This window comes from Dermochelys coriacea, chromosome 23, assembly GCF_009764565.3.
Source record: "Dermochelys coriacea isolate rDerCor1 chromosome 23, rDerCor1.pri.v4, whole genome shotgun sequence".
In the NCBI taxonomy this organism is placed as follows: domain Eukaryota; kingdom Metazoa; phylum Chordata; order Testudines; family Dermochelyidae; genus Dermochelys; species Dermochelys coriacea.
The window spans coordinates 7,142,639-7,166,902 of NC_050090.1; the positions used below are offsets into that span (position 1 = coordinate 7,142,639).

The 24,264-nt window shown below is 53.5% G+C and overlaps 1 protein-coding gene across 1 annotated transcript; it reads right to left on the minus strand.

The window, feature by feature from the left end:
* Positions 1 to 247: 247 nt before the first annotated feature.
* Positions 248 to 22,980, minus strand: LOC122457316. Its single transcript, XM_043501669.1, has 13 exons — positions 22,768 to 22,980; positions 20,592 to 20,712; positions 20,212 to 20,291; positions 19,681 to 19,786; positions 19,374 to 19,469; positions 18,558 to 18,662; positions 17,331 to 17,466; positions 16,976 to 17,070; positions 16,581 to 16,839; positions 11,007 to 11,149; positions 1,316 to 1,486; positions 829 to 933; positions 248 to 388 (listed from the first exon to the last, which is right to left on the minus strand). Exons 4-13 carry the CDS (start codon positions 19,780 to 19,782, stop codon positions 248 to 250), a joined length of 1,353 nt encoding a protein of 450 aa, XP_043357604.1. The 5' UTR covers positions 19,783 to 19,786; positions 20,212 to 20,291; positions 20,592 to 20,712; positions 22,768 to 22,980.
* Between the last annotated feature and the right edge of the window lie 1,284 nt (positions 22,981 to 24,264).

The following is a 24,264-nucleotide window of genomic DNA, read 5'->3' on the forward strand; positions in this document are numbered from 1 at the left end:
ACGTTCCCTCCCCCACGTTGTCCCTCTCGTGCCTCAGGACCAACAGCTATGCCAACGCTGTAGCCAGAACCATCAGGACATTTTCTCACTCCCCCCCATCCCATTTCACACCAACGGCAGGGAGAACCAGGGTCTCGGGCCGTGCCCCAGACACTAGCTCAGCTCTCGGCTCCCAGGGGGCTGCACTCGGAGGGGATGCAGACTGCGGAGCAGCTTAAGACTCCTGGTTGTCCTGGGCATCGCAGCCTCACTCCGTAGGCTGGGTGGCTGTGTTGCCGTAACAAGAAACCACTTCCAACACCTGCCGGGAAGATGCTGAGCTGTGTAGCCTCCGGCATTCAGGGGTTCCTTCCCCGGGGGTTTGGAGCGGCTTGAGCCCCTCCAAAGGCTGGAAGAGTGCAGAGCAGGGCTGGCCCATGCAGCGGTGCAGTGGGGATCAGGAGGGATAATCCAGGGTGGGAATGGCTGGGGGAGGAGAGGATGGATTCTGGCGTAGCTCAGCCAGGAGCCCAGATTAGTAGCCAGCCCCGTGCACCGTGTGGCTAGTGAGGGGGAGAGGTGCACCCACGTGGTTGGAGAGGGATGGGGGGAGCTGGATTGCAGCCTAGAAAAATCTATTGCAAATAAATAGGGCACTGCAAAGGCCCCCCTGCCCAGCCATCCTGGCCCCCAGCCGTAGTCCCAGACACAGCAGCTCCCCGCTGGGGAGTGAGGAAAAGCCCCTCCCCAACAGCAGTCCATGCCCCCATCTCTGCCCTCCTTGCACCAGCCCAGCCACAGGGGGGCACTGTGGGGGTTGGGCTTGTGGTTGCAAGGGGGGGGCCCCACATGATTCTTGAGCTCGGCTGCCATGGTGACGGAGGCCTGCTCCATGTTGGTGGTGTTCTTGGGGCCGGTCTCCAGGAACGGCACCTCCAGCACTTCCGTGTCTTCCTGCCCGGGGGCCACGTGAAAGGCCACAGGGTGTACCAGGCAGCTATTGGGCAGGCGTAGGTACAGCTGCCCCCTCCCACAGCATGCAGAGAGAGGGGCTGCCCCCTGGTGCGGGCAGTGATCAAACGGAGCAGTGCAGGGCATAATAGCAAAGAGCTTTCCATTATTAATTGCGTCCCTACAGCCCTAGGAAGGGAGCTCATAGATCCCCCCTGTGCCCTGCCAGCTGACCATGTCTTACGCCAGGATCTCCTTGTTAAGTCATGGGAGTCCTCCCCTCCCTCAGGATTATTGGTGCTTGTGGGCTGGGATTTCAGGGTGTGAGGGGCTCACTAATCTGCCCCTCCCAGGGCCTGCCCTTGGCATTGGTGTAATCCGGTACCTTCTTGAAGGTCAGATCAGCTTGTTGCCATTCTCGCTGGCGTAGCGGCTGGTCTCCTCCAGCCACAAGTGCATGTTGCTGAACGAGTCTTGGGAGAGGCTCCGAGAGCATCCAGCCCCTGCAGCCACTTCCACGGAGCCCAGCTTTCCCGCCCCCCGGGAAGATCTGCTCCTGGGGAATCAGGGCAAGAGCATCACCTGCAGTCTAATGCCCATCTACAGATGGGAGCAGCCCCAATCAGCCTTCACCTAGTCCATCCCCAGCCAGGGTGGAATTGGCCTCTACAAGTCCATTTGCCCCTTGCGGGGGAGAGAACATGGCACCTTTACAAGTCCATTTGCCCCTTTGCGTCTCAAATGCAATACATCTTCCCATCCAAACCGGGCCCACCGGCTTCTATCTCACACACACATATCCCCCAGAGTGGCCTTTGAGTGGGAGCAACTGTCAGTCATTACTCCCCTTAGCGGGATATAGAACCCACAGCCTGGAGGGAAAGGCTGCTGAGCTAACCAGTCTCAGAGCAGCTGCTCTCTTAAAGAGACACAGACACTCCTGGCTACGCAGCTCCTGGGATTCAGCCCAGAAGATTCATTTAAATGTCCAGGAAGACTTGATTTCTACTCCTCAACTTTAAAAAGTTTGTGTTGTTATTTGTACAGAGCCCTGGGCTAGCACTGAGGGGTCTGAGAGACTACAAAGATCATTTGCATGCAACGCTCCGGTCTCCCACCAAACACGTGCAGTTGCCTCTAGGGTGGAATGTGGCAGCTGTTTTAAACAGCACGCAGAGCACCGCTTCATTGAAGAAATCCTGCATTTGAGATCAGCCCATAGCAGAAGGCAGCCAGGTCTGTATTCTGTACACGGACGCCAAAGAAAAGGGCAGTTCATTTAAAAATCATCTCCCCATGCAGTTACTATTAAACTTTCCCCTGCCCTTCCTTAGGATACTGGATTCGACTTCCTTCCCCACCTTAAAATGATGCAGTTTCTATACAGCTGTTGAAACATCTCCCATATCCCAACACAGACATAGCTTTATCTCTGCACTAAGTGACATGATCCCTGTATATAGAGCCACTGTGCCTCACCCCAGAGGTGGCTGCAGCTCAGTGTTGGGTGACATGATTCTGGTACAAACAGCTGCTACGTCCCACATGATACGTGGCTGCATCTCGTGCTGAGTGAGCGATCCCTGTAGAAACAGCTGCCACATCACTGCACCTCAGCACTGGGCAACATAATTGCAGTATAAATAGTTGCCACATCCCACCCCAGAGGTGGCTGCATCTCAATGCTGGGTGATGTGATCCTGGTATAAACAGCTGCCGTGTCCCACGCCAAGGCTATATACAGGTTGTGAAATATTTCAGGATTAGCCACAGCCATTTTTAACCAAGGGCTACAGCAAATCCATTCCCAGCGTAACGGGGATGCCTTCCCTTAGGAAGGGCTCTGTGGTCAGACTCACCTGGTCCTCTATAGTAACTGGACGTGATAAGCTGGAAGTGCTCCCAGCTGGGTGTGTCCCACTGTAGGGCAGGGAAAGAAAGATACACAGACCATGCTCCTTCCCACAGTCAGAAGGGGAACCCAGGGATCCTGGCTCCCAGCCCCCTGCCCAATACTGCCTGCAAGAGCTGAGGACAGAACCCAGGAGTCCTGGCTCTGAGTCCTCTGCTCTATTAGACCATAGAACCTGGGAGTTGGATTCCCAACCCCCAGCTCTAGTCTCTGGCCAACATTTCTCCCCAGAATCAGAAATAGACTCCTTGCTTCCAGCCTACCTGCTCTACCCACTAGACCCCACTTCTCTCCCAGTGCCTGGGAGAGAATCCAGGAGTCCTGGCACCCAGCCCCTTGCTCTACCCACTAAATGCCCCCCTCCCACCTCTGGTAAGTAGCAAATGCAGGGAAAGCATCAGCTTTCTGCTTTCAGCCACCTCCCTGCTGGGCTGCGACTGCCCCAGCTGTGCAGAAGCTGACATGGGGGGAGCAATGCATGGAAACAAGCGGAGGCCACCACTCATAGGGAGCAGCCAGCGAGGACACGCAGGAGCAGGAAGGTGTGCTGGCTCTTAGCTCCGCAGAGGGCGCTGCTGAGCCCCCCAACTGGCTGGCCTTGGGGTCAAAGGCACAGACTCAATTCCCAGCTCTGCTCCAACTCCCCATGTGAGTCGCTGCATCTCAGACCCCTCAGCTGCCAGATGGGGAGAACAATCCTCCCTTGTGGCTACTTCATCTGTCAGGACTTTGGGGCAGGGACTCCATGTCTGTGCAGCACCTGGTACAATGGGGGAACCCCTTGACCCCACCAGGGGGCTGTGCAGCACATGGTGCAAAAGGGGGAACCCCCTGACCTCGTCTGGGGGCTGTGCAACACCCAGTGCAAGGAGGGAACCCCCTGACCTCGCCTGGGGGCTGTGCAGCACCCGGCATGTTGGGGTGGCCCGATCTCGGTCAGGGCTGGTGCAGCACCCAGCATAAGGGGGCCACCCAGTCTCAGCCAGGGTCCATGCAGTGCCCCATGGCTGGGAGCAGGTCCCTTATGCCAGCGGCATGGGAGGACCCCTGTGTGGCAGGGAGTTTCAGGGGGCCATGCTTGGCACAAAGGGGCTGGCAGGTGAGTGAGATTCAAGCCCTGTGCATGGGGGATTGGCAGGGAGGGGGATTAGCAAGGAGCCTCGGACATTCTGGGCCCTCTGCACAGTTAATACAGAGGGAGGTTTTCAGCAGCCAGCAGGGGGAGCTGAGTGTCCTGGGGGGTGTAGGGGGCACTGGGGAACAGGGCTGGGAATCGAGGACGGGATCAGCTCTTGGACAGACTCTGCTGCGCCCATCACAGCTGGTAAATGGCTGCTTCCGGCCTGACAGCGTCCGGTGGTTCTGAGCCTCGCTCAGTTTCATTTCTGCTGGTTCTGCTGTGGGGAGTCCTAGCAGAGCTGGACAGGCCCCATGGGGCTGACGGGGGGAATGGAGGCTTCCTTTCCACTCTGGGATGAGCCCCGCTGTTTGCTTCCTGATGGGGCAAAAGGCAGGACCAGAGTAACTTTTTTTGGGCCTGGCACCAAACATATTTGTGGGCCCCCCTGGGGAATGAAGAGGCTGGGGCAAGAGCACAGCGGGCAGGGTAGATCTGATTTAAATCACGAGTCAGGAAGACTCCATTTAATCATGGTTTTCTACATAAAAGTGCATTCTTGTTGGTTATTATGACCTTAATACATATTCTTCACAACTCAGAGATAGATGTAGGTTTCATTTTTAGAAGGTAAACACTACACATTTTTAAACTGTGATTTATTTTGAAAACTTTTCAGAGTTTCAGCTATATCACAAAATGAATGAGTGTTTGGTTATTTCATTTACCAAAGGTAACTGAAGCAGATATTTATGAAGTTATTGGGAGGTGAACTAGCTCCAGTTCAACAGGTTAATCATTAATAGTTGGAGCATTTTCTTGCCAGGCTGTATTAGGAGGAGAACATCACCAGACAGATATTTAAATTGTTTTATTTAACTAAAACAACAACATTAAGTATTCTGGATATTTTTCTTCAACAGCAAACATAAAAGTTTAACAAAAAAGCGTATGTCCCTCACTTCTCACATTTATCTCCAGACTTCTTTTCCTTGTCCAGATCTAGTCCACCCCCCAACAATCTTATATTCATTGAACTTTTTGAAACTTTTCGCTTTTAGAGAGAGGTAAGGGGTTGACCCTGTGTACACAAATTTGCAGAGGGACAATAGGGTTGAGGTCTGTTATTTCTCACCTCTATATATTATTGATTTATTTAAAACATTTTTGCTGTTAACAAGCATGGAAACACAAATCCACAGTTTAAGAACTGCAAAACTAAGCATTTCTGAAGTTATCTTCTAGACTGAGCACTGAGTCCCATTGGGTAGATAGAAAAATTAACCTAAATAATCTATACAGAAGCCTGTGGAACCCCATAAGATTGGATCCCTAATCCATTAACTATTAGAACTAATTTTCAAAACTTTTCTTAAACATTACACAAATATATTGTCTCATACTATAGAATTAGAATTTATAATCCCTGTTCCATTATGAGATGTAATGTACCTTAATTTAAGCTATCTTTAGATATTTTTTCTCAAAAATCCAATTTACATTAAAAAAATCCGATTATTTGATTTTTTTAAATTTTAAATTAATGATTTTTATCTGCCCTGACAGTTTGGCATGGTGGGGGTGGGGAGAAGGGTGGGGCAAGATGAGCACAGTGAGGCATGGGGGGAGGATTAGTCCCTGTTGACTGGAGCAAGGCAGGGGCTGAGGGCAAAACCACAGCGGGGCGGGAGCTAGGGTTGGTCCCTGGAGCGAGAGAGGAGCTGGGGATAAACTGCAAGCGCAGCAGGGCTGGAGAGAGGGTAAACAGGATCCCACTCACCCCTGCCCACATAGAGTGGGGACCTACTTTTGCCCTGGTTCTAACCCATTCTCTTTGTCTCACTCTGCACTGAGCTGAGGGTGGGGGGAGTGCACTGAGCACAAGGCTGGGGGTGCAGGGTCTGGGTGGGAGTTAGGGTGCTGGAGCAGGCTGGGGGTTAGGGTGCAGGGTCTGAACAGGAGCTAGAATGAGGAAGGGGGCTCAGGGTTGGGGCAGGAAGTTGGGGTGTGGAGAGCTTACCTGGGGCAGCTCCCATTCGGTGTGAGCAGTGCAGGTGGGTATGTGGGGTAGAGGGTGCAGGAGTTCCCGTTTGGTGCTCAGGGTGAGGGTGGGGATATGGGGGGGTGTAGGAGTCAGGACTGAAGACTGGGTGTGTGTGAGGGGGGTGCAGGAGTCAGGGCATGGGGTGGAGGGGCTGGGTATGTGTGTGGGGTGCAGGAGTCAGGGCTGGCGGGGTGTGAGGGGTGTGTAGGAGTCAGGGAAGGGGGCTGGGGGTGTGTGAAGGGGTGCAGGAGTCAGGGCAGGGTCTGTGTGTGGGGGAGTGCAGGAGTCAGGGCAGGGGGCTGGGTGTGTGTGGGGGTGCAGGAGTCAGGGCAGGGGCCTGGGGGTGTGTGTGGGGGTGCAGAAGTCATGGCAGGGTATGTGTGTGGGGGATGCAGGTGTCAGGGCAGGGGGTTAGGGGTGTGTGTGGGGGTGCACGAGTCATGGCAGAGGGCTGGGGGTGTATGGGGGGGTGCAGGAGTCAGGGTAGGGTATGTATGTGGTGGGGTGCAGGAGTCAGGGCAGGGGGCTAGAGGTGTGTGGCGGAGGTGCAGGAGTCAGGGCAGAGGGCTGGGGGGGGCTTGGGGTTGTGAGGGTGCTCCCATCCCCCTGCCCTGAGTGGCTCAAGCCAGGGGGTTGGAGGGGTATGTCCCGATTCCACCCCCTTCCCCAAGGCCACGCCCCTGCCTCTTCTTTGCTTCTCCCCCTCCCTGGCCCTGGCAAACAGCTGATCGGCGGCAGGGAGAGGGATGGAAGTAGCAAGCTGGAGGAAGAGGCCAGGGACGGGAGAGCTTGGTTGCCGGCAGAGCCTGCCATGCAGGAGAGAGCAGGGGTCAGAGAAGAGCGGCTGGCCGTGGCCCCTTCGGAGCGTGGGCCCGGTGCCCTGGCGCCATGGTCAATCTGCTCCTGTCTAGGAAGCAAGCCGGCTAGACAGAAAATATCAGAGGCTGCTCCCAATGCTACACTCAGTTTTTCAGAAATTAGGAGACTTTATGGCCAGAAGAGACCATTAGAGCATCTAATCTGACCCCCTGCGTATCACAGGCCTCCTGTATGACACAACAGCTACTTTTTAGGCAAACACATTCCAGAAAGGCATCTAGTCTTCATTAAATGACATCAAGAGATGGAGAATCCACCACTTTCCTTGGTAGCTTGTTCCTGGGGTGAATCATCCCTGCTGTTGAATATTTGTGCTTTATTTGTCATATGAATTTTTCTCTTGTCACCTTCCCGCCATTGGGTCTTGTTGTGCCTTTCTCTGCTAGATTAAAGAGCCCTTTAATACCCAATATTTTGTCTCCATTAAGGCACTTCAACACTTCAGTGAAGTCACCTTTCAATCCTCTTGATATGCTGAACAGGTTGAGCTCTTTCAATAGCTCGCTAGAAGGCATTTTTCTCCAGCCCTCAGAACATTTGGTGGCTCTTTGCTGCCCCAGCTCCAATTTCACATGAGTTTCAGAGTAGCAGCCGTGTTAGTCTGTATTCGCAAAAAGAAAAGGAGTACTTGTGGCACCTTAGAGACTAACAAATTTATTAGAGCATAAGCTTTCGTGAGCTACAGCTCACTTCATCGGATGCATTTGGTGGAAAAAACAGAGGAGAGATTTATATACACACACACAGAGAACATGAAACAATGGGTTTATCATACACACTGTAAGGAGAGTGATCACTTAAGATAAGCCATCACCAGCAGCAGGGGGGGGAAAGGAGGAAAACCTTTCATGGTGACAAGCAAGGTAGGCTAATTCCAGCAGTTAACAAGAATATCAGAGGAACAGTGGGGGGTGGGGTGGGAGGGAGAAATACCATGGGGAAATAGTTTTACTTTGTGTAATGACTCATCCATTCCCAGTCTCTATTCAAGCCTAAGTTAATTGTATCCAGTTTGCAAATTAATTCCAATTCAGCAGTCTCTCGTTGGAGTCTGTTTTTGAAGCTTTTTTGTTGAAGGATAGCCACTCTTAGGTCTGTGATCGAGTGACCAGAGAGATTGAAGTGTTCTCCAACTGGTTTTTGAATGTTATAATTCTTGACATCTGATTTGTGTCCATTCATTCTTTTACGTAGAGACTGTCCAGTTTGGCCAATGTACATGGCAGAGGGGCATTGCTGGCACATGATGGCATATATCACATTGGTAGATGCGCAGGTGAACGAGCCTCTGATAGTGTGGCTGATGTGATTAGGCCCTATGATGGTATCCCCTGAATAGATATGTGGACAGAATTGGCAACGGGCTTTGTTGCAAGGAGAGGTTCCTGGGTTAGTGGTTCTGTTGTGTGGTGTGTGGTTGCTGGTGAGTATTTGCTTCAGATTGGGGGGCTGTCTGTAAGCAAGGACTGGTCTGTCTCCCAAGATCTGTGAGAGTGATGGGTCGTCCTTCAGGATAGGTTGTAGATCCTTGATGATGCGTTGGAGAGGTTTTAGTTGGGGGCTGAAGGTGATGGCTAGTGGCGTTCTGTTGTTTTCTTTGTTGGGCCTGTCCTGTAGTAGGTGACTTCTGGGTACTCTTCTGGCTCTGTCAATCTGTTTCTTCACTTCAGCAGGTGGGTATTGTAGTTGTAGGAATGCATGATAGAGATCTTGTAGGTGTTTGTCTCTGTCTGAAGGGTTGGAGCAAATGCAGTTATATCATAGTGCTTGGCTGTAGACAATGGATCGAGTGGTATGATCTGGATGAAAGCTAGAGGCATGTAGGTAGGAATAGCGGTCAGTAGGTTTCCGATATAGGGTGGTGTTTATGTGACCATCGCTTATTAGCACTGTAGTGTCCAGGAAGTGGATTTCTTGTGTGGACTAGTCCAGGGTGAGGTTGATGGTGGGATGGAAATTGTTGAAATCATGGTGGAATTCCTCAAGAGCTTCTTTTCCATGGGTCCAGATGATGAAGATGTCATCAATGTAGCGCAAGTAGAGTAGGGGCATTAGGAGACGAGAGCTGAGGAAGCGTTGTTCTAAGTCAGCCATAAATTTCACATGAGGACACCAAAATGAGGACACCAAAACCGGGTGCAATATTCCAATATCAGTCTCACTGATGCAGTGTCACCTCTGTGACGTTTTTGACATAATCTGTAACTGTGTAGATCAGTGTTACGACCACTGTTATATATTTGCAGCCAATATTGTATAAAGGTTGTCGTGTAAGGAGTCTAAGGAGAAGTTATGATTGGCTGATTATAATTGTGCTATCTGTATATGTGTATCATTTTTGTAGTTGGACTTATGAATATTGGCTCTATACTGCCTGTATTTCAAACTTGTGCTATGCTTCAAGGGAACACCCCAGACAAGTTGGTGTCAGCTCTGCCTAGCCTGCTTGATGGCCCATTAAGGATCATCGGCAATACAACTGACCCATTGAGAGAAGGCAGATACACCTTGTGACTCAGCAAGGCATGCAGAGACCTGCCTACAGACAGAACTCTAAGGTTTTTCCAGGCCATGTGCTGGATAGAGTGTCCTTGGGACAAAGAAAGCAAAGACCACATGGCAAGAGACTATAAAAGATTGATGCCTTGCCTCCATCTTGTCTTCAATCCTGCTTCATAACTCTGGACGGACTTTGCTACAAACTGAAGCTCTATACAAAGGACTGAATGACCCATCCCAGCTGTGGATGTACTCCAGACACTTAAGTTGAACCTGCGGTTTATTCTATCACTGCTACAAGCCTGAACCAAGAACTTTGCCATGACTGTATGTAGTTGATTCCATTTAACCAATTCTAGCTCTCATCTATAGCTTTTTCCCTTCATGAATAAACCTTTATTTTAGACGCTAAAGGATTGGCAACAGCATGATTTGTGGGTAAGATCTGACTTGTCTATTGACCTGAATCTGGGGCTTGGTCCTTTGGGGTCCTTTGAGAGAACCTTTTTTCTTTTACTGGGGTATTGCTTTTCATAACCATTCATCCCCATAAGGAGTGATGCTGGTGGTGATACAAGGGAACTGGAATATCTGAGGGAATTGCTTGTATGACTTCTGATTAGCCAGTGGAGTAAAACCAAAGTCCTCTCTGTATGGCTGGTTTGGCGTGCTTTAATAGTAAAGGACATCCAGCCTTAGGCTGTGACTGCCCTTCTCCAAGCAATTTCTCCTGAATTGATATGCTCAATAGTGTCCTGCCAGAGGCCGCATCATTACAGGGGTGGTCCGGGATTACTGCTGGAAAATCTCTAAAGCTCAGGACGCACTTCCTCAGCTACGGGAAGTATGTAACCCACACACCTTCTGCTCCCTCCTTCTGCTTCCTCCCTGGGGACACGTTCTCTTTCTCCCCCAGCACCTTCCAATGGAGGAAAGAAAAGGGCATTGGGGAAATAGTACAAAAGTCAATGTCACGGCTAGGTCAAGGGCAGCCAGACCTACTGGTCAGAGCCAGAGTCCACACTCACATGACAGGAGTCATGAGTCAGCTGGGTCAGGATACTAGAAGATCAGAAGCAAAAGACAAACTTGCGATCACGACCACAAATCAGATGCCAGGAAATCAAGCCAGGGGAGTGGCAGCAGAAAGAGGCAGCACATGGTCCGGAACAGGGAGCAGCCCTGGTGTTCAGACAGCTTCCTGTTCCTGCAGCTGTCTTCAGCAGGGCCAGGGGCCCAATTAGCTGCTCTCCGACTCCTCCAATAGGACCTCAGGAGTGGAGCCTCAAACTGGGGCTGAACTTTGTGGTTCCTAGGTAAGCAATTTTTAGCAGGCTTCCAGGTGGAGGGTTGGAGTGTGGCCGCTTCCGTGAACTCTGCAGACCCGCGTTGAAGACCCCTGGGTCGTGACAGTGAGTGATCTCTGCCTGCTCAAACCTCCTGCAGGAAACAGTCTCCAGGATCCTGGACACATCCTCCGAGTATAACATGATATCATGATGAGAAATAAGTCTCTGTACCAGGGCTGGGATCTGGGCACAGGGAAAGCTCCCAACCAGGATATGTAGCAGGAGCCCTGTTTGTAGCAAGAGCCCCAAATGGCAGGACGAGTGAACAGTTCTTACCTCCAGGAGATGCATGGGATCTTCCATCTGAGCCTCAATGAGACCCATGTTGCTTGGTTTGACAGGATGAGGTGACCTGTCCTCACTGTTCCCTGAGCTGGGCTGGCTGCAGGATATATCTGTGTGAGAAGCTGGAACAGAGCCTGAAAGACAGATATGACAATCAGGGTTCTGTCACCCCAGGGGGAGAACAGAGGGTCTGAACCCCAGAGAATAAGCAATTAAATCAACCGATTCAATGCAGAATTATTGTACCATACAGGTACATCATAAGGTCCTCTCATGGATTGGTAACTGGTTAAACACTGCTCTGCACTGACTGCCCTGACCGCGGGTGACCCAGTGGCTCTCAGGTAGCAGGACACAATGGAAACGTGGATCATCCAGTCTCTCATTTCCAGGTCAAATACCTGCTGCCCTTGCCCATTCTGCTCACCTCCAAGATGTGCTGGAGTTTGTCTGTGCTGGGGGTTGCTCTCAGCAAACTCTTCAGCATGGCATCCATGTCTCAGGGCAGACCTTCTTCAGAGCCTGTCAGCGGAGGGAGACCATGGATCAGGGTTATGGAACCTGGGACTCCACCTGCCAGGATGACAGCTGTCTCTGCAGTCCTTGCCCAGAGCAGCTCTCTGTAGAGGGCTTGGTGCACAGCAGGCTAGGGAACAGCCAAGCTGCTAGGGATGGGAGCTGGGCTTCCTGGCGGAGACTAGGAAGCAAAGCACAGCATCTGCAAGAAAGGGATTCCCCACAGAGGCGTACCATCATCTCCCATGGACGGGGAGTCTCGACCTGACATTTGATTTATCCTGTGGCCTATTCCTATGCCTACCCACCGCACCCCCAATTTAGCAGCTCCAGCTACCAAGAGAGCAAGAACCAGAGGCCTTCCTGCTCCTGGGACAGAGGAGTAGGTTGATGATCTACCTGGATGTGAGTGTTGGCCTTCCCCATGCCCATGGTCTATACTCCATTCAGGGCTGTGCACAGGAACTGTGATTCCTGTTCTGGATCTAGGGGGGCCTTCAGTTTGGTGGCAGGAGACTGTACATGAGACCTTGCAGTTGTGGGGCGACCCAGGCACTAACATGGGCATGGAAATTTGAGGAACAGGGCAGAGGCCTGTGTGGGGCAAGGAGGGCAGGGATTGGGGTAACAAGAACAGAGGATCAAACATGTTCTTAAAGTGGGTCAGGATGATCCCTATTTCAAAGATAGAGAAAGTGAGGCACCAGGTGGGAGAATGACTTGGCCAGGATCATGTTACTACTCAGTAGCAGGGCTGAACTACAACCCGTTCCCTGCTCTCATCACTGGACCCTGCTGCCCCTTCTGTATGACCACGCCAGCCATCCTCTCCCATAGGCCATCCCCACCACTCTCCATTACCAGGCTGTTTCCATAATGGAAGCAGGCTTGTAACAGAGTTCACTCATCGCTAGGTACCCCTTCCTGGCAAGGCCTGGTGTCACAGCTTTCTTGCTGGGCTAGCAGCCCCGCGGATAATCGCTAGGGCACTCTGGCTGTTTTTTGCCTGGGAACTCAGCCTTCAGCCAGGTGACCGTCTTTTAGTCCACTCCTTCCTGGGTCGCGTTCATCCCAAACTAAAAGTCCAAAAATGTCTTTAGCAGAAACAAGGTCCTCTGTCTCTTTGCTGGCTCTTCCTCAGCCTGACTTTGGCTCGGCCTGCCCTTGCTGGCCTTGGAAGCCCTTTCTCTGGCCTTGTACATCCACTTCCTTAGAGACCATGGGAGAACCAGTCTTACCGTGGATTCTAGGTTCTGCCTCAAGGCCTGGTACCGAACAGCTAGGCCTGCTTGTACCTTTGCTGTGCTTTTCCCTGGCTTTCCCCCTCAGATGGAGCTCACTCTGTTATCCATTTGGCCTAGCTCCAGGCTCATTCTGTAATCAGCTTGGCTAGGCCCCAGGCTTTGGAGCCCAGTGGAAAGCACCTGTTACAGGCCTGCTCTGCCCACTCCTACTCTTACTGGCCTGGGGTCCTTGTTCTCATTTCAGACCTGGTGTCCAGTGGGGCCAAGTACACACAGGCCCCACTGCCTGGAACTGGAGATTGCTTATTCTGGTGACTCTGACATTCAGGCCCTTCATCATTCGGAGGATGACAGGTGTGGTGAGGGGGCTGGAGAAACCCCACTGCTGAGCGGAAGGAAGTCAAAGGGTTGGGATTCTGGGAGACGATGGGTTCGTTTGCACTTGCTGCGGGAAGTGGAGCTGGAGACCGGAGATGCCATGTGAACGAGACTACCTGATGCTCTCTCCATGCCCGAGAGGCTGGAGCCTCCTGCCGGAAACGCCCTCAGTAGTCCAGGTTCGAGGACCTCTCTGGGGAGCTCCTTCCTAGGAACAAAACCAGGGTAGTACAATGATGGAGTCTGTCCCAGAGCTGGGGAGCTAGGGACGGGGGAAACTCCCAGCCAGGCTATGCATCAGGGATCCCATTTCTCCCACAAGAGTCCCACATGCCACAAGGAATAAATGGCTCTTACCTCCAAGAGGTCATTGTCCCCATCTTGGCATCAGGCTTTAAGTATTAGGCATAAGTACACTTTCTCATGCCCTGCTCTTCTGGGCTAACCTTCTCAGCACAGCCCGGGCATGCTCTTTTTGTCAATGGGCATAGCACATCCTGAGTTGATTTCCCTTTGCAGGATCTCTGACAGGTGTTGCTGCTGCTCCATGAAGATTGCCAGCTGCATCTGTAGCTCTTCTGCACTTCCTACTGCTTCTGTTGGTTTTCTAGGAGCTTCTGGAGAAACCCCTAGACCTGCTTTGGCTGCTTAACCAGTTCCTGGAACTGAAGTGGAAAATCCAGTCACCAGCTTGGTTCCTCAATAGGCCCGCTTGGGAGGACAGACCTTCCTTCAGCAACCAAGACTTCCATCGGCCCTCACGGATCACAGGGGAAATTCAATCCTGCCAACTATGCAAATCATAAACAAATCTGTTCATCGTTACATGCTCCCTGGTGACCAGGCACAGAATCACAGCCCTCACGCTGGCCTAGCATGCCCCATTGATGATCCCTCGAGCATCATGGCAGTTTCTCAGCCTCTGGCCAGGTCACCACCTATAGTCCACTCTTCCAGGGCCCAGCTTGCCTCACACTAAAAATCCAAAGAGGTCTTTCCACAGAAAGAAGTCCTTCTGCCCTCAGTGGGGCTTTTGCTCAGCCTGCAGGCCCCTTGCTGTGTTTGGTAACCCTCTCTGGGTGTGTGTATGGCCCCTTCTTTGACACTGGTAGCGGACCAGGGCCCTGGACCCAACAGCTAGGTCTGCTCTTTTCTCTTTGCTGAAGTTTTCCCTGGGTACTTCCTACCTCTCTTCTCAAGTTCCCCTCTGGCCTTTTCTTGCTGCTCTGAGCTTCCTATCTTATTCTCATTCCAGTTCATAGCCCAGCTGGGTTTTATCACCGCTGAAGTCCAGCTCTATAGGGGGAGGTACATGGTCCCCTTCAGGTAGGGCTCATTCTGTCATCAGTTTGGCTAGGCCCCAGGCTCTGCAGCACAGGGGAAGCACCCTGTTACAAGCCTTCTCTGCCCAGTCCTGCTGTTACGGGGCTGGGGTCCTTGCTCCCCATTTCAGAGCTGGTTTCCATAGGGGCTGAGTACACACAGGCTCCACCAGCTACAGCTGGAGTTTTTCTTGTTCTGGTGACTGTGACATTCAGGTCCTTCATCTTTCAAAGGCTGACAGGTGTGGTGAGGGGGCTGGAGAAACCCCACTGCTGATCGCAAGAAGGTTAAAGAGTCCGGACTCTGGGAGCTGAAGGGTTCATTTGTTCTGCTTGGGAAAGTGGAGCTGGGGAGCAGAGATGCCATGGGAACAAGATGGCATGATGTTCTCTTCATGCCTGAGGTGCTGGATCCTCCTGCCAGAAACGCTCTCAGGAGTCCAAATTGAAGTACATCTCTGGGGAGCCTCTTGCTAGGGAACAAATAAATATAGAACATTGATGGGAACGTCTCTGTCCTGAGGCTGGGATCAAGGGATGGGGAAAGCTATCAGCCAGACAATGTATCACGGATCCCATTTCTCCCCCAAGAGACCCCCATGTCCCGAGGAGTAAATGGCTCTTACCTCCAGAAAGGAGCAAGGTTTTCCATCTAAGCCTCTTTGAGAGCCAGCGTAGCTTGCTTTGATGGGACGAGGTGACCTGTCCCCACTGCTCCCTGATGTGGCTCAGCTCCAGGATGCGACTGTCTGGGAGGCTGTGCCAGATCCCAGGGCCTGGGAGACAGCTGGGAAGGAGGCTCCTATTCATTTCACATCCAGAGACCCCATAGAAGGGCCAAGGAGAGAAGAAAGGGTAGGAGGTGAAGCTAGCCCTGAGCCTCTGTCCCACTCCCACCTCCTCAAAAGTGGAGCTTTCCGAGCTTCAGTGTGGCTGGGGCTGTGGCCCTGACTCAGCAGCCTTTCTGGGTCAGGGAGAGCTCTGCCTGGGAGCAGGGGGAATGGGATAGGGGTAGACCAAGAAAAGGGGGGCGGGGAATGGGTGTGAGGGAAAGAGCTCCTGTCCCAGATGAAGGAATCTGAGAGGGGAGAGAGTGCCGGGGGCTCCATTTCCCCTTCCACTAGCTCCCCACTTACAGGGAGCCAGAGCAGTACCTGCAGCAGGGAGCGGGAGTTGCTGGTGCCCTCAGAGGCACAGCCCCTGCAGTGCCTTAGGCACCTGGCGCAAGTGCTGGATGATGTGGAGCTGGCACCTAATATTGGCCATGACGTCCTCCTGCTGCAAGGGAACGAGAACCTGTCATAGACTCAGACGCCCCCGAGGAATCAGGTGGGATTAAGGGCACGTGGAACCAGCAGCATTTCCACCCAGCACCTGCCCACCTCTGAGGGATGGATTCACCCTCCTGACCCCCAGAATGGAGTCTTGTTGTCCTTTCGAGGGACCTCCATTGGCATTGCCCCCCCTTGTAGGGTGAGCTCCTGCCACCTCCCCCTCAGTGCCCTTGACAGCTGTTCCACCCCCAATCCACAGCCCAAGTTCTCAGAACCGTCTCCTCCACCCCCACCCAGGGAGGGAGCCCTAGCAGGGGGGTAGAAGAGATTCTGGCAGCAGTGAAGTAGGATAGGGGGAGGTTGAGACCTTTCCCCAAGTCATCCCAGTCATTCATGCTGAAGCCACAGCATGGCAGCCCTGGGGAATGGGGCAGATCAGCAGCCCCTGCTGACTGAATCCTCTCATTCTCTCTAGAGCGGGTCCAGCCCTGCCAGCAGCAGGACAAGCTTCCCCGGCCCACATGCCTCAGCCCTGCCTGGTCAGTCACCATGACCCATCAGTCCCTGGCCTCCCAAGCTGCCAGTGATGGGAGCAACTCAGGGTGGTGGATCGGGTGACAGAAGAGGCTCGCAGAGGGCACTTAGGGGACTCTGCTGTCCTCCCCAAGAGCAAGAACACCGTGTCCTAAGAACATAAGTCCGTGATGAGGCAATGCTTGTCATTAATTAGCCTTGCAAAAGAGCTGGGTTAGAGTTGCTCCAGGGACAAGCTGGCTCCCTCCTGTTCATGGAGGTGAATTCATGTCCCTCCCCATTAGCACCTGCTCTCACCCTCATTCCCCACCAGGCTCCTTGCTGCCAGGCCAGCGAATGGCCGTAGGATGGGAATGAGGCCTGGGCCCTGCCCCAATCTCCTGAGTCTAATGCAGCTGCTCACCTTGTCCCCCATCAGCTGCTGGCCTTTGCCTAGGAGGGAGTAGGTGAGGAGCAGGCCAGCCTGGCTGACATGCAGCAGGGGGTGGTGGATGGCCAGCACTGCTGTCTGGAGGAAGAATCTTCTCTGCCCCTCCGAGAAGAACTTCCCGAAGACCTAAAACCAACCATATGTGAGGCTTCAGCAGATTGCCCAGAACCAGGCTCCAAATCCTGGACTCGAACGGCATCTCTGTCTCATGGCCCCAGGAGACAGCCACCCCTACTCCCCTGCCCTGGCAGAGTGTCCTTACCTCCCCAACCCTGGCTGTGGTCTTGTAGCCCAGGAGCCTGCTGTCCTGGTGCCAGTCCCAGACCCACAGGTCTTCGGCCTCGTGGATGGTCAGGCCTGGGAAAGAGAGAGACACACACACACACACATTTGTCATTCTGCTTGCAGTGCTTGTATCCTTCCAATCCCATTGGTGGCTGCACAGTGGGCAGAGTCCTGGCTGTGTGCCTGGCCCAACACAATGGCAGGGGGTGGTGTAGAACACCAAAAGAGATAGAGAGAGACTCATCCTCCAGCTGGGGTCAGTCTGAGAGAAATTGGCTGGGGTCCCAGTCTCACTCTTCTCTTGGGTGCCATTTCCCAGCTGAGTTCCTTACCCCTCTGGTGAAGCAGCAGCTGGTAGAGCCGGTAAACCCCCTCCCTGGCTCGCTGGCTGATGTCCATGGATGGGTCACTGACGAACAGAGCCAGCTGTGACACGTGGTGACCCATCCTGGGGAACTTGGCTGAGTTCTGATGAAAGGGAGAGGGAGAGGGGACTCCATCAGCATTTTCCTGTCAGCTCCCAGTCCCCCCCGGCCAGGACTTTCCTTCCCCTTAGCCCCTCTGCAGGAGATGCTAGAGCATAGGAGCTAGAGCTAGACCCTTAATTTTCTCTCAGGGAGCCTGGAGCACAGGGATGTGGGCAGGGCCCTCCATGAGGATTTGCTTCCCCAGCTGTTCCAGGATGACAGGAATGCACGAATCTGGAGCAGGGTCCCTTTAAAAGCCTAAAGAAAAGGAACACTTGTGGCACCTTAGAGACTAACAAATTTATTTGAGCATAAGCTTTCGTGAGCTACAGCTCACTTCATTGGATGCATTTGGTGGAAAATACAGAGGGGAGATTGATATACACACAGAGAGAACATGAAACAATGGGTTTATCATACACACTGTAAGGAGAGTGATCACTTAAGATGAGCCATCACCAGCAGTGTGGGGGGAAAGGAGGAATACCTTTCATGGTGACAAGCAAGGTAGGCTATTTCCAGCAGTTAACAAGAATATCTGAGGAACAGTGGGGGGTGGGGTGGGGGGGAGAAATAACATGGGGAAATAATTTTACTTTGTGTAATGACTCATCCATTCCCAGTCTCTATTCAAGCCTAAGTTAATTGTATCCAGTTTGCAAATTAATTCCAATTCAGCAGTCTCTCGTTGGAGTCTGTTTTTGAAGTTTTTTTGTTGAAGAATAGCCACTCTCAGGTCTGTAATCGAGTAATTACAGTGTGTATGATAAACCCATTGTTTCATGTTCTCTGTGTGTGTATATCAATCTCCCCTCTGTATTTTCCACCAAATGCATCCGATGAAGTGAGCTGTAGCTCACGAAAGCTTATGCTCAAATAAATTTGTTAGTCTCTAAGGTGCCACAAGTACTCCTTTTCTTTTTGCGAATACAGACTAACACGGCTCCTACTCTGAAACCTGTTTAAAAGCCTAGAGTCATCACTTAACCAGGACAAGAACTTGACTCAAGCCAAGCTCATTTCCTGCTCACCATACCTGCTCCAGCCCACCTATGCCTGGAGCCAGGAACCTGGGGGTCAGAGACCACTTACACTGAACTCAGGGAGGGTGATAGTGGATCTAAGCAGGGCCATGCTGCTCCTAATGGCCCTGGTTCTCTCTCGCGACACCCTGGACATGATCCAGTAGTTAATGTGCTGTGGGGAAAGGAGACAGCTCAGGATCAATGGGCAGGTGCATGTGTTGTGCTAATGAGCCCCTCCCCATCCCCAGGGGGCTAAGACATTGTGTGCGGGGTGGAATATCTAATTCATTGATCACAGAGCTTTAAAAGGGGATTGTTACCCCCAGGACGATGCTTGTATCCTGCAGGTCACAACTTGTCACTTTCTCTCTAGACTGGAACAATGTTTGGTGTCAGGGTTGGTCCCATCCTCCCTGAACTCCTGATTCCTGAACAGCTCACCAGGAAAGAGACAGACCCCTCACCCCTCCCTGGCTCTCAAGTCCTTGGTTGGGAGAAGGGACTGAGTGTGGGCACAATCCCTCCAGGAATCTCAGGGCCCGTCAGAGACAAGGGCTGATTGTCTGGGGTCCTCCTGTTTTTCTAGGAATAAGCCTGTGACTCTTCTCTGAGGACCGTCTTCTGGATCTCACAGGAGGGGTTCAGACTCTCACTCCCCAAGCCAGCCAGGGGCCCTGTGGTTACTGCTCAACAGAATCAGGCAGAGCTCTGGCTTGAAGTCCCAGCTCCTTCCTCTGTCCTTCCAGGAGGAAGGGCCTGACACTGCATTGCACTGACTGCCCTGACCAAGGTCCGCCCACTGCAGGCCCAAGTAGGAAGACAGACTGGAAAATGGATCTGAGAGTTTAGGTAAAATTGCCCCCACCCCTCTCATCTGTCTAACCTCCAAGATGTAGTGGAGCCTGTCGGTGCCTGGGGACTCTGCCAGCAGATTCCCCAGCATGGCATCCAGGATGTCTGGCAAGACCCTAAGCAGATCCTGCAAAGCAAGGGAGAGTCGTGGGTCAGAGTAAGGGAACCTGGGGCTACACCTGCCACAGGAGAGGAAGAGGGGGTCTCTGGGAAGCAGTGGTGAGACCCCCAAACACATATTCTGGCCTCTCTCATTCACATCCCACTGCAGGCAATTAGCAAGGATTTGTGGCAGGATGACAACTAGCTCTTTAATCCATGACTTTAGCATGATCTACCTGGACTTGGGTGGCGTCCTTCTCCGTGCCCAGGGTGAACACGGCAAGAAGGGCAGCGCGAAGGAGGTGGGTCTCCAGCTCCGGCTCCAGGGCAGGTGTCATGGTGCTGGCAAGAGAGAGTGGAGCAGGTATTAGACTGTGCAGTGCAGGGGTGGGAGCGGCACCAACAGGGACGTGAAACTGCAGGGAAATAGGCAGAGGTTGGCGAGAATGGAAACTGAGGCACCGAGCCAGGGAATGATAAGGCCAAGGTTTCCCAGACAGACAGTGGCAGGGCAGGGAATAGCTCCTGTTCCCTGGACCCTGCTGCCCCTCCTGTATCTGATCCTGGGAGTCAGCCTCTCCCCAAAGCCATTGCACTTTTACTGGAGTGAAAAGAACAGCACAGCCAGGAGAGAGGGAACATTCCCGCCACCTCTGCCAGAGGAGTCACCTTTGGGAGGTGACCTGGGAGTGGGAGGGGCCATGACTCCCAGCCATGGGCCTGAGCAGCACCGGGGTTAGGGGAACCGGGCGGGAGGGTCTCGGTACCTGAGATTCCCCACAGCAATCAGGGAGTTGGCCAGGACGGCGCCGGGTGGAGAGTTTTCAGGAAGCTCCTCAACGAGCTCCTGTGAAACCCAAAGGAGACAAAGGAGCGTGTGAAATTCGGGCCTCACTGACACTTCCCAATGAGGAGATTACACAGCCAGCGCCCACCCAGCCACCAGGATCCCCCCACCTGCCTCCCGCTCCTCCGATTCCTGCCCACTATTTCTCCCGTCTCTTCACTCCAATCTTCAGCCCCAGCAATCCCTGCCCTCAGCTGCCCCTCCAGCACCAGCCATCCCCCAACCATCGGCCCAGAGAGACCCCTGGCCTTCCCATGTCTCTGTCCATCCTCCAGCTGCCATGCGCCATGTGTCGCTCACCACAATCCTCTCCACCACAGCCGCCTTGCAGCAGTGCGGCTCCAGCGTGTCCTGCCCTCTGGTGTGCAGCGAGACATGTGGGGTGGATGGCCTGCAGGAACGTGAGCTGCTGGGCCTTGTCCTGCACCCACCAGGAGTGGGGTTAGGGGAGAGAGAGCCAGTTAGCCAGGGACCTCCCTGCCCCAGCCACACCAGCTGCAGGACTTAGGCCTGAATGGGGGATAGTGGGGACCTGCCCGTTGTCCAAATCACCCACAACTCTTACCCATGCAGGGTCAGGAACTGGGACAGTGCCTGTGGGGGGAGGAGACCCCGGCTTGTGTGTGACAAACACCCCCATCTTGGAGGTCCTAGATCATGGGGGAGAAAGGTCCCCATTAGGGGTGGTGGCTCATGAGGGCCAAGACGCTCTGCAGGGGGTTGGGATGCTGGGAAGAAGCAGGACAATCTCGGTTCCAGCACAGCTGGGGAATGTCTGTACCTTTTCTCGGCCCTGGAGCTGCTCTCGGATGTCCTTGAGAGCAGCCTCCTCTATGGCCACGTCCACCCATTCCTTCTCCTCTCACCAGAGAGAGAAGGGGACAGGGTCACCCCTGCTGCCCCTCAGGGGAAGCACAGGGGCATGGTGGTGCAATGTGCCCCCTTCCCACCTCACGGACCTAGAGCAGATCGGGCCCCACACTCCCCCTCTCAGTGATTCCTTCAGCCCTCAACTCCTTCAGGAGTCCATAGCAAAGAGACCCCCCCACACACACACTTTCCTGGGCTCCCTGGGAGGTGCCTCCCCACACCACCCTCCGCCCAATGGAGCACCAAGGACCAAAGTGGCAGCATCTTGTGTCACTGGGGTTCATGTGGCTCAGGCCAGACACCTGGGCTGGGGACCTGCCCCCCATAGCGTTGGTCGAGGGCCTGGGCCCAGAGTGTTCCCAGCCCCCTCTTCACCCCTCCCTGAGCCCAGCCTGGCTTCTCACCTGGAACAAAGCAGAAGCGTCCATCGCCTGGCTGCTGCTCCAGTCCCAGGCGCTGCGGCTGCCCCATGGGGAGCGGGCCAAGCTGCAGGTGCTGGGACAGGGATCCTCCACCTCCTGCCCTTGGGAGGCTGGAAGGTCCTCAGTGACCAGGCAGGGCGATGCCTCGTGCTGGAAATCAGGGCTGGGCTCCTGGGGTGGCTGCTGCCCACACAACAAGCCCCAGAGCCACCCTGCCCAGTTCTGCTCCTGGGCTGGGTCCTGTCTGCCCAGCCGCATCCTGGCCCAGCTCCATTTTGGCCTGGCCACTGCCTCTCCCACCTCGGCACCTGCGCCAGGAGCAGGTTTCCTCTGCCAGAAGGCTGGGCACGTCCACCTCCTGGCCCGGCCGGGAGCTCCTTCCCTGCCAGCGGGGACAGAGGGGCCGCTCTGCTCCTGGGGAAAATGGCAGCTGCAGAGCCTTCTTCCTGAACATCCTCAGGAGCCTGGTCATCCTGGAACTGAGCAGGGCGTAGGCGTGAGTCTGGGGTCAAGGCAGCCTCTCACTAACCAGACTTTTTGGTCCCTCCTCATCCCTGCTCCAGCCATAGCAGGCCCCCCGCTCCCCCCACAGGAGTGCAGAGAGTGCAAGCTACACACACTGGCAGGAGTTCATTGCATGATCTGTTCCCAACTTACCCCTCGTCATTCCTGGTGCTGCAATAACTGGGGAGTCTCCTCCTCTCAAGCACTGGGATCAGTCACAAAGCCCATCAGTCACTTTGGACAAGCAGCTCCCTCTTGCCAACCCAGGCCACACTCCCCTCGCCCCCCGTCCCCGCCCCCACCCAGGCTAAAGAAGGAACAAAACCCAGGAGGTCTGGACTTCTCCTGGGAAACCATTCCCCACTTCAAAGTCCATAGGCATAGCAAGGTCAGGGTTCCCTCGTTTCCCATTAATTTCCATGCTCAGCAGCTCACAGGGTCTCAGAGACTCTCAGCCTGGGGAACAGTCTCCCACAAGGAAAGGGCTGGGAGCCCCATCGCTGGGACCTTTCCAAACACACTGGAGATGGCTCTGGAGAAGCCCCTCCCTGGTCTGAGACCCAGGGGCTCCTGCGGGCTGTTTGCAAATTCAACCTCTTTTGGGAGAGATTCTCTGCCCCTCTTTCTGCCTCTCCCCAGACAGACAGGGAATGCTACAGAGGAACCCTAATGCCATTCACTTGCTCTAGGTGATGGAGCGATGGATGGAGGATGTTCAGTGTCGTCCCCCACCCTTCTCCTCACTCTCCAAACCCAAGGCAAGCTGGAGAGGGTGGTGACCTGAGGAGTTACCCTGCCCAGCCAGCAGGCAGGGTGATGACACTGGGTGATCGACTGGCTGTGAAAACAAGAGTCTGTCTTATTGCCAAGGGATGGAGAAACTCGGCCTGCAGCAGGGGGTGACAGCGCCTCCAGGATCCTGACATCCCAGCACTTTACACACCTTCCTGGAGACTCCCAGCCCCCCTGGGCTGTAGGGACTGTGACTGATGAGAAACAGGCCTGGGGAGGGGAAGCTACTTCCTCAGGGTCACCCCAAGTGTCAGAGCCATGGATGGGACCCAGCAGTCCTTATTTCCTGGCCCCTTCATTAACCAGTGCTGCACACTCCCTCCCACAGTTGGCAATTACAACCAGGCCCTTATGTCCGCTCCCCCTGCCTTTGACCGGGAGCGTGCTCTGCTGTAGTGACTGGACCAGGGGATTGGGAGTCAGGATTCCTGAGTTCCATTGCTGGGTTTCCTATTGATTCCATTGCTGGTTGTTTTCCTTTTCCTGTGGGACTTTGGGCAAGTTGCTCCCCCCTCTGTGGCTCTGTCCCTGGCAGTCTAATGGGGATTTAATACTTTCCGCTATTGGAAAGTGCTGGGAGAATCCCCCAGCAAAAGCTGCTCTGACAGTGCTAAGCAGCACCTGACCATTAAATGTCAGAGCGCACTGCCCAGGAGGAGGAGTGTTTAGCTCTGGGGTTTCACTTCAGCCCAGTCTATAGAGAGGGGCCCAGCCATGGAGTTTGGCTCAAGAGGACCAATTCTCCAATTTGCTGAGGGCTTTTTGAATTCCAATCCTGTGCTCCAAAGTGCTTGGTGTCATTTGCAAATTTTACAAGCATACTCTCCACTCCATTTTCCAAATCATTAATGAAAATATTGAATAGTACACAACTCTGGACTGATCCCTGCCGGACCCACTAGGTACACCCTCTCCGTTGGACAGCCAGACATGGAGAAGGGCTCTTGGAGTATGGGCTTTCAACCAGCTCTGCACCCACATTACACTAATTGCATCTAGACCATATTTCCCTAGTTTCCTTGTGATAATGTCCTATGGCACTGTGTCAAAAGCCTTAGTAACACCAAGATAGATCACATCTACTGTTTATCCACCTCCACTAGGCTAAAGAAGGAAATAGGATTGGTTTGGAATGATTTGTTCTTGACAAATCCATGCTCACTAGTCCTAAGAACCAAATTATCCAGTAGGTACAGACAAACTGATTGTTTAATAATGTATTCCAGGATCTTTCCAGCTATGGAAGTGAGGCTAGCTAGTCCGTAAGTCCCAGGGTTCTCTTTGTTCCCCTTTTAAAGATAGGTCCTGTCTTGTTAATGGATGGGAAGATGTTCTTTTTCAGGGATCTCAGACGAGAACTGGGGCACAGCACCTGGTTTGTTAAG

What these genes read in the sequence shown, in the direction of transcription:
- LOC122457316 (XM_043501669.1), bottom strand. Translation starts at nt 19,782, where the DNA reads ATGACACCTGCCCTGGAGCCGGAGCTGGAGACCCACCTCCTTCGCGCT. An exon ending in CCACAGCCAGGGTTGGGGAG is followed by an intron (nt 16,840 to 16,975) that starts GTAAGGACACTC and finishes GGTTGGTTTTAG; the next exon opens with GTCTTCGGGAAGTTCTTCTC. An exon ending in CTGATCTGACCTTCAAGAAG is followed by an intron (nt 934 to 1,315) that starts GTACCGGATTAC and finishes GCCCCCGGGCAG; the next exon opens with GAAGACACGGAAGTGCTGGA.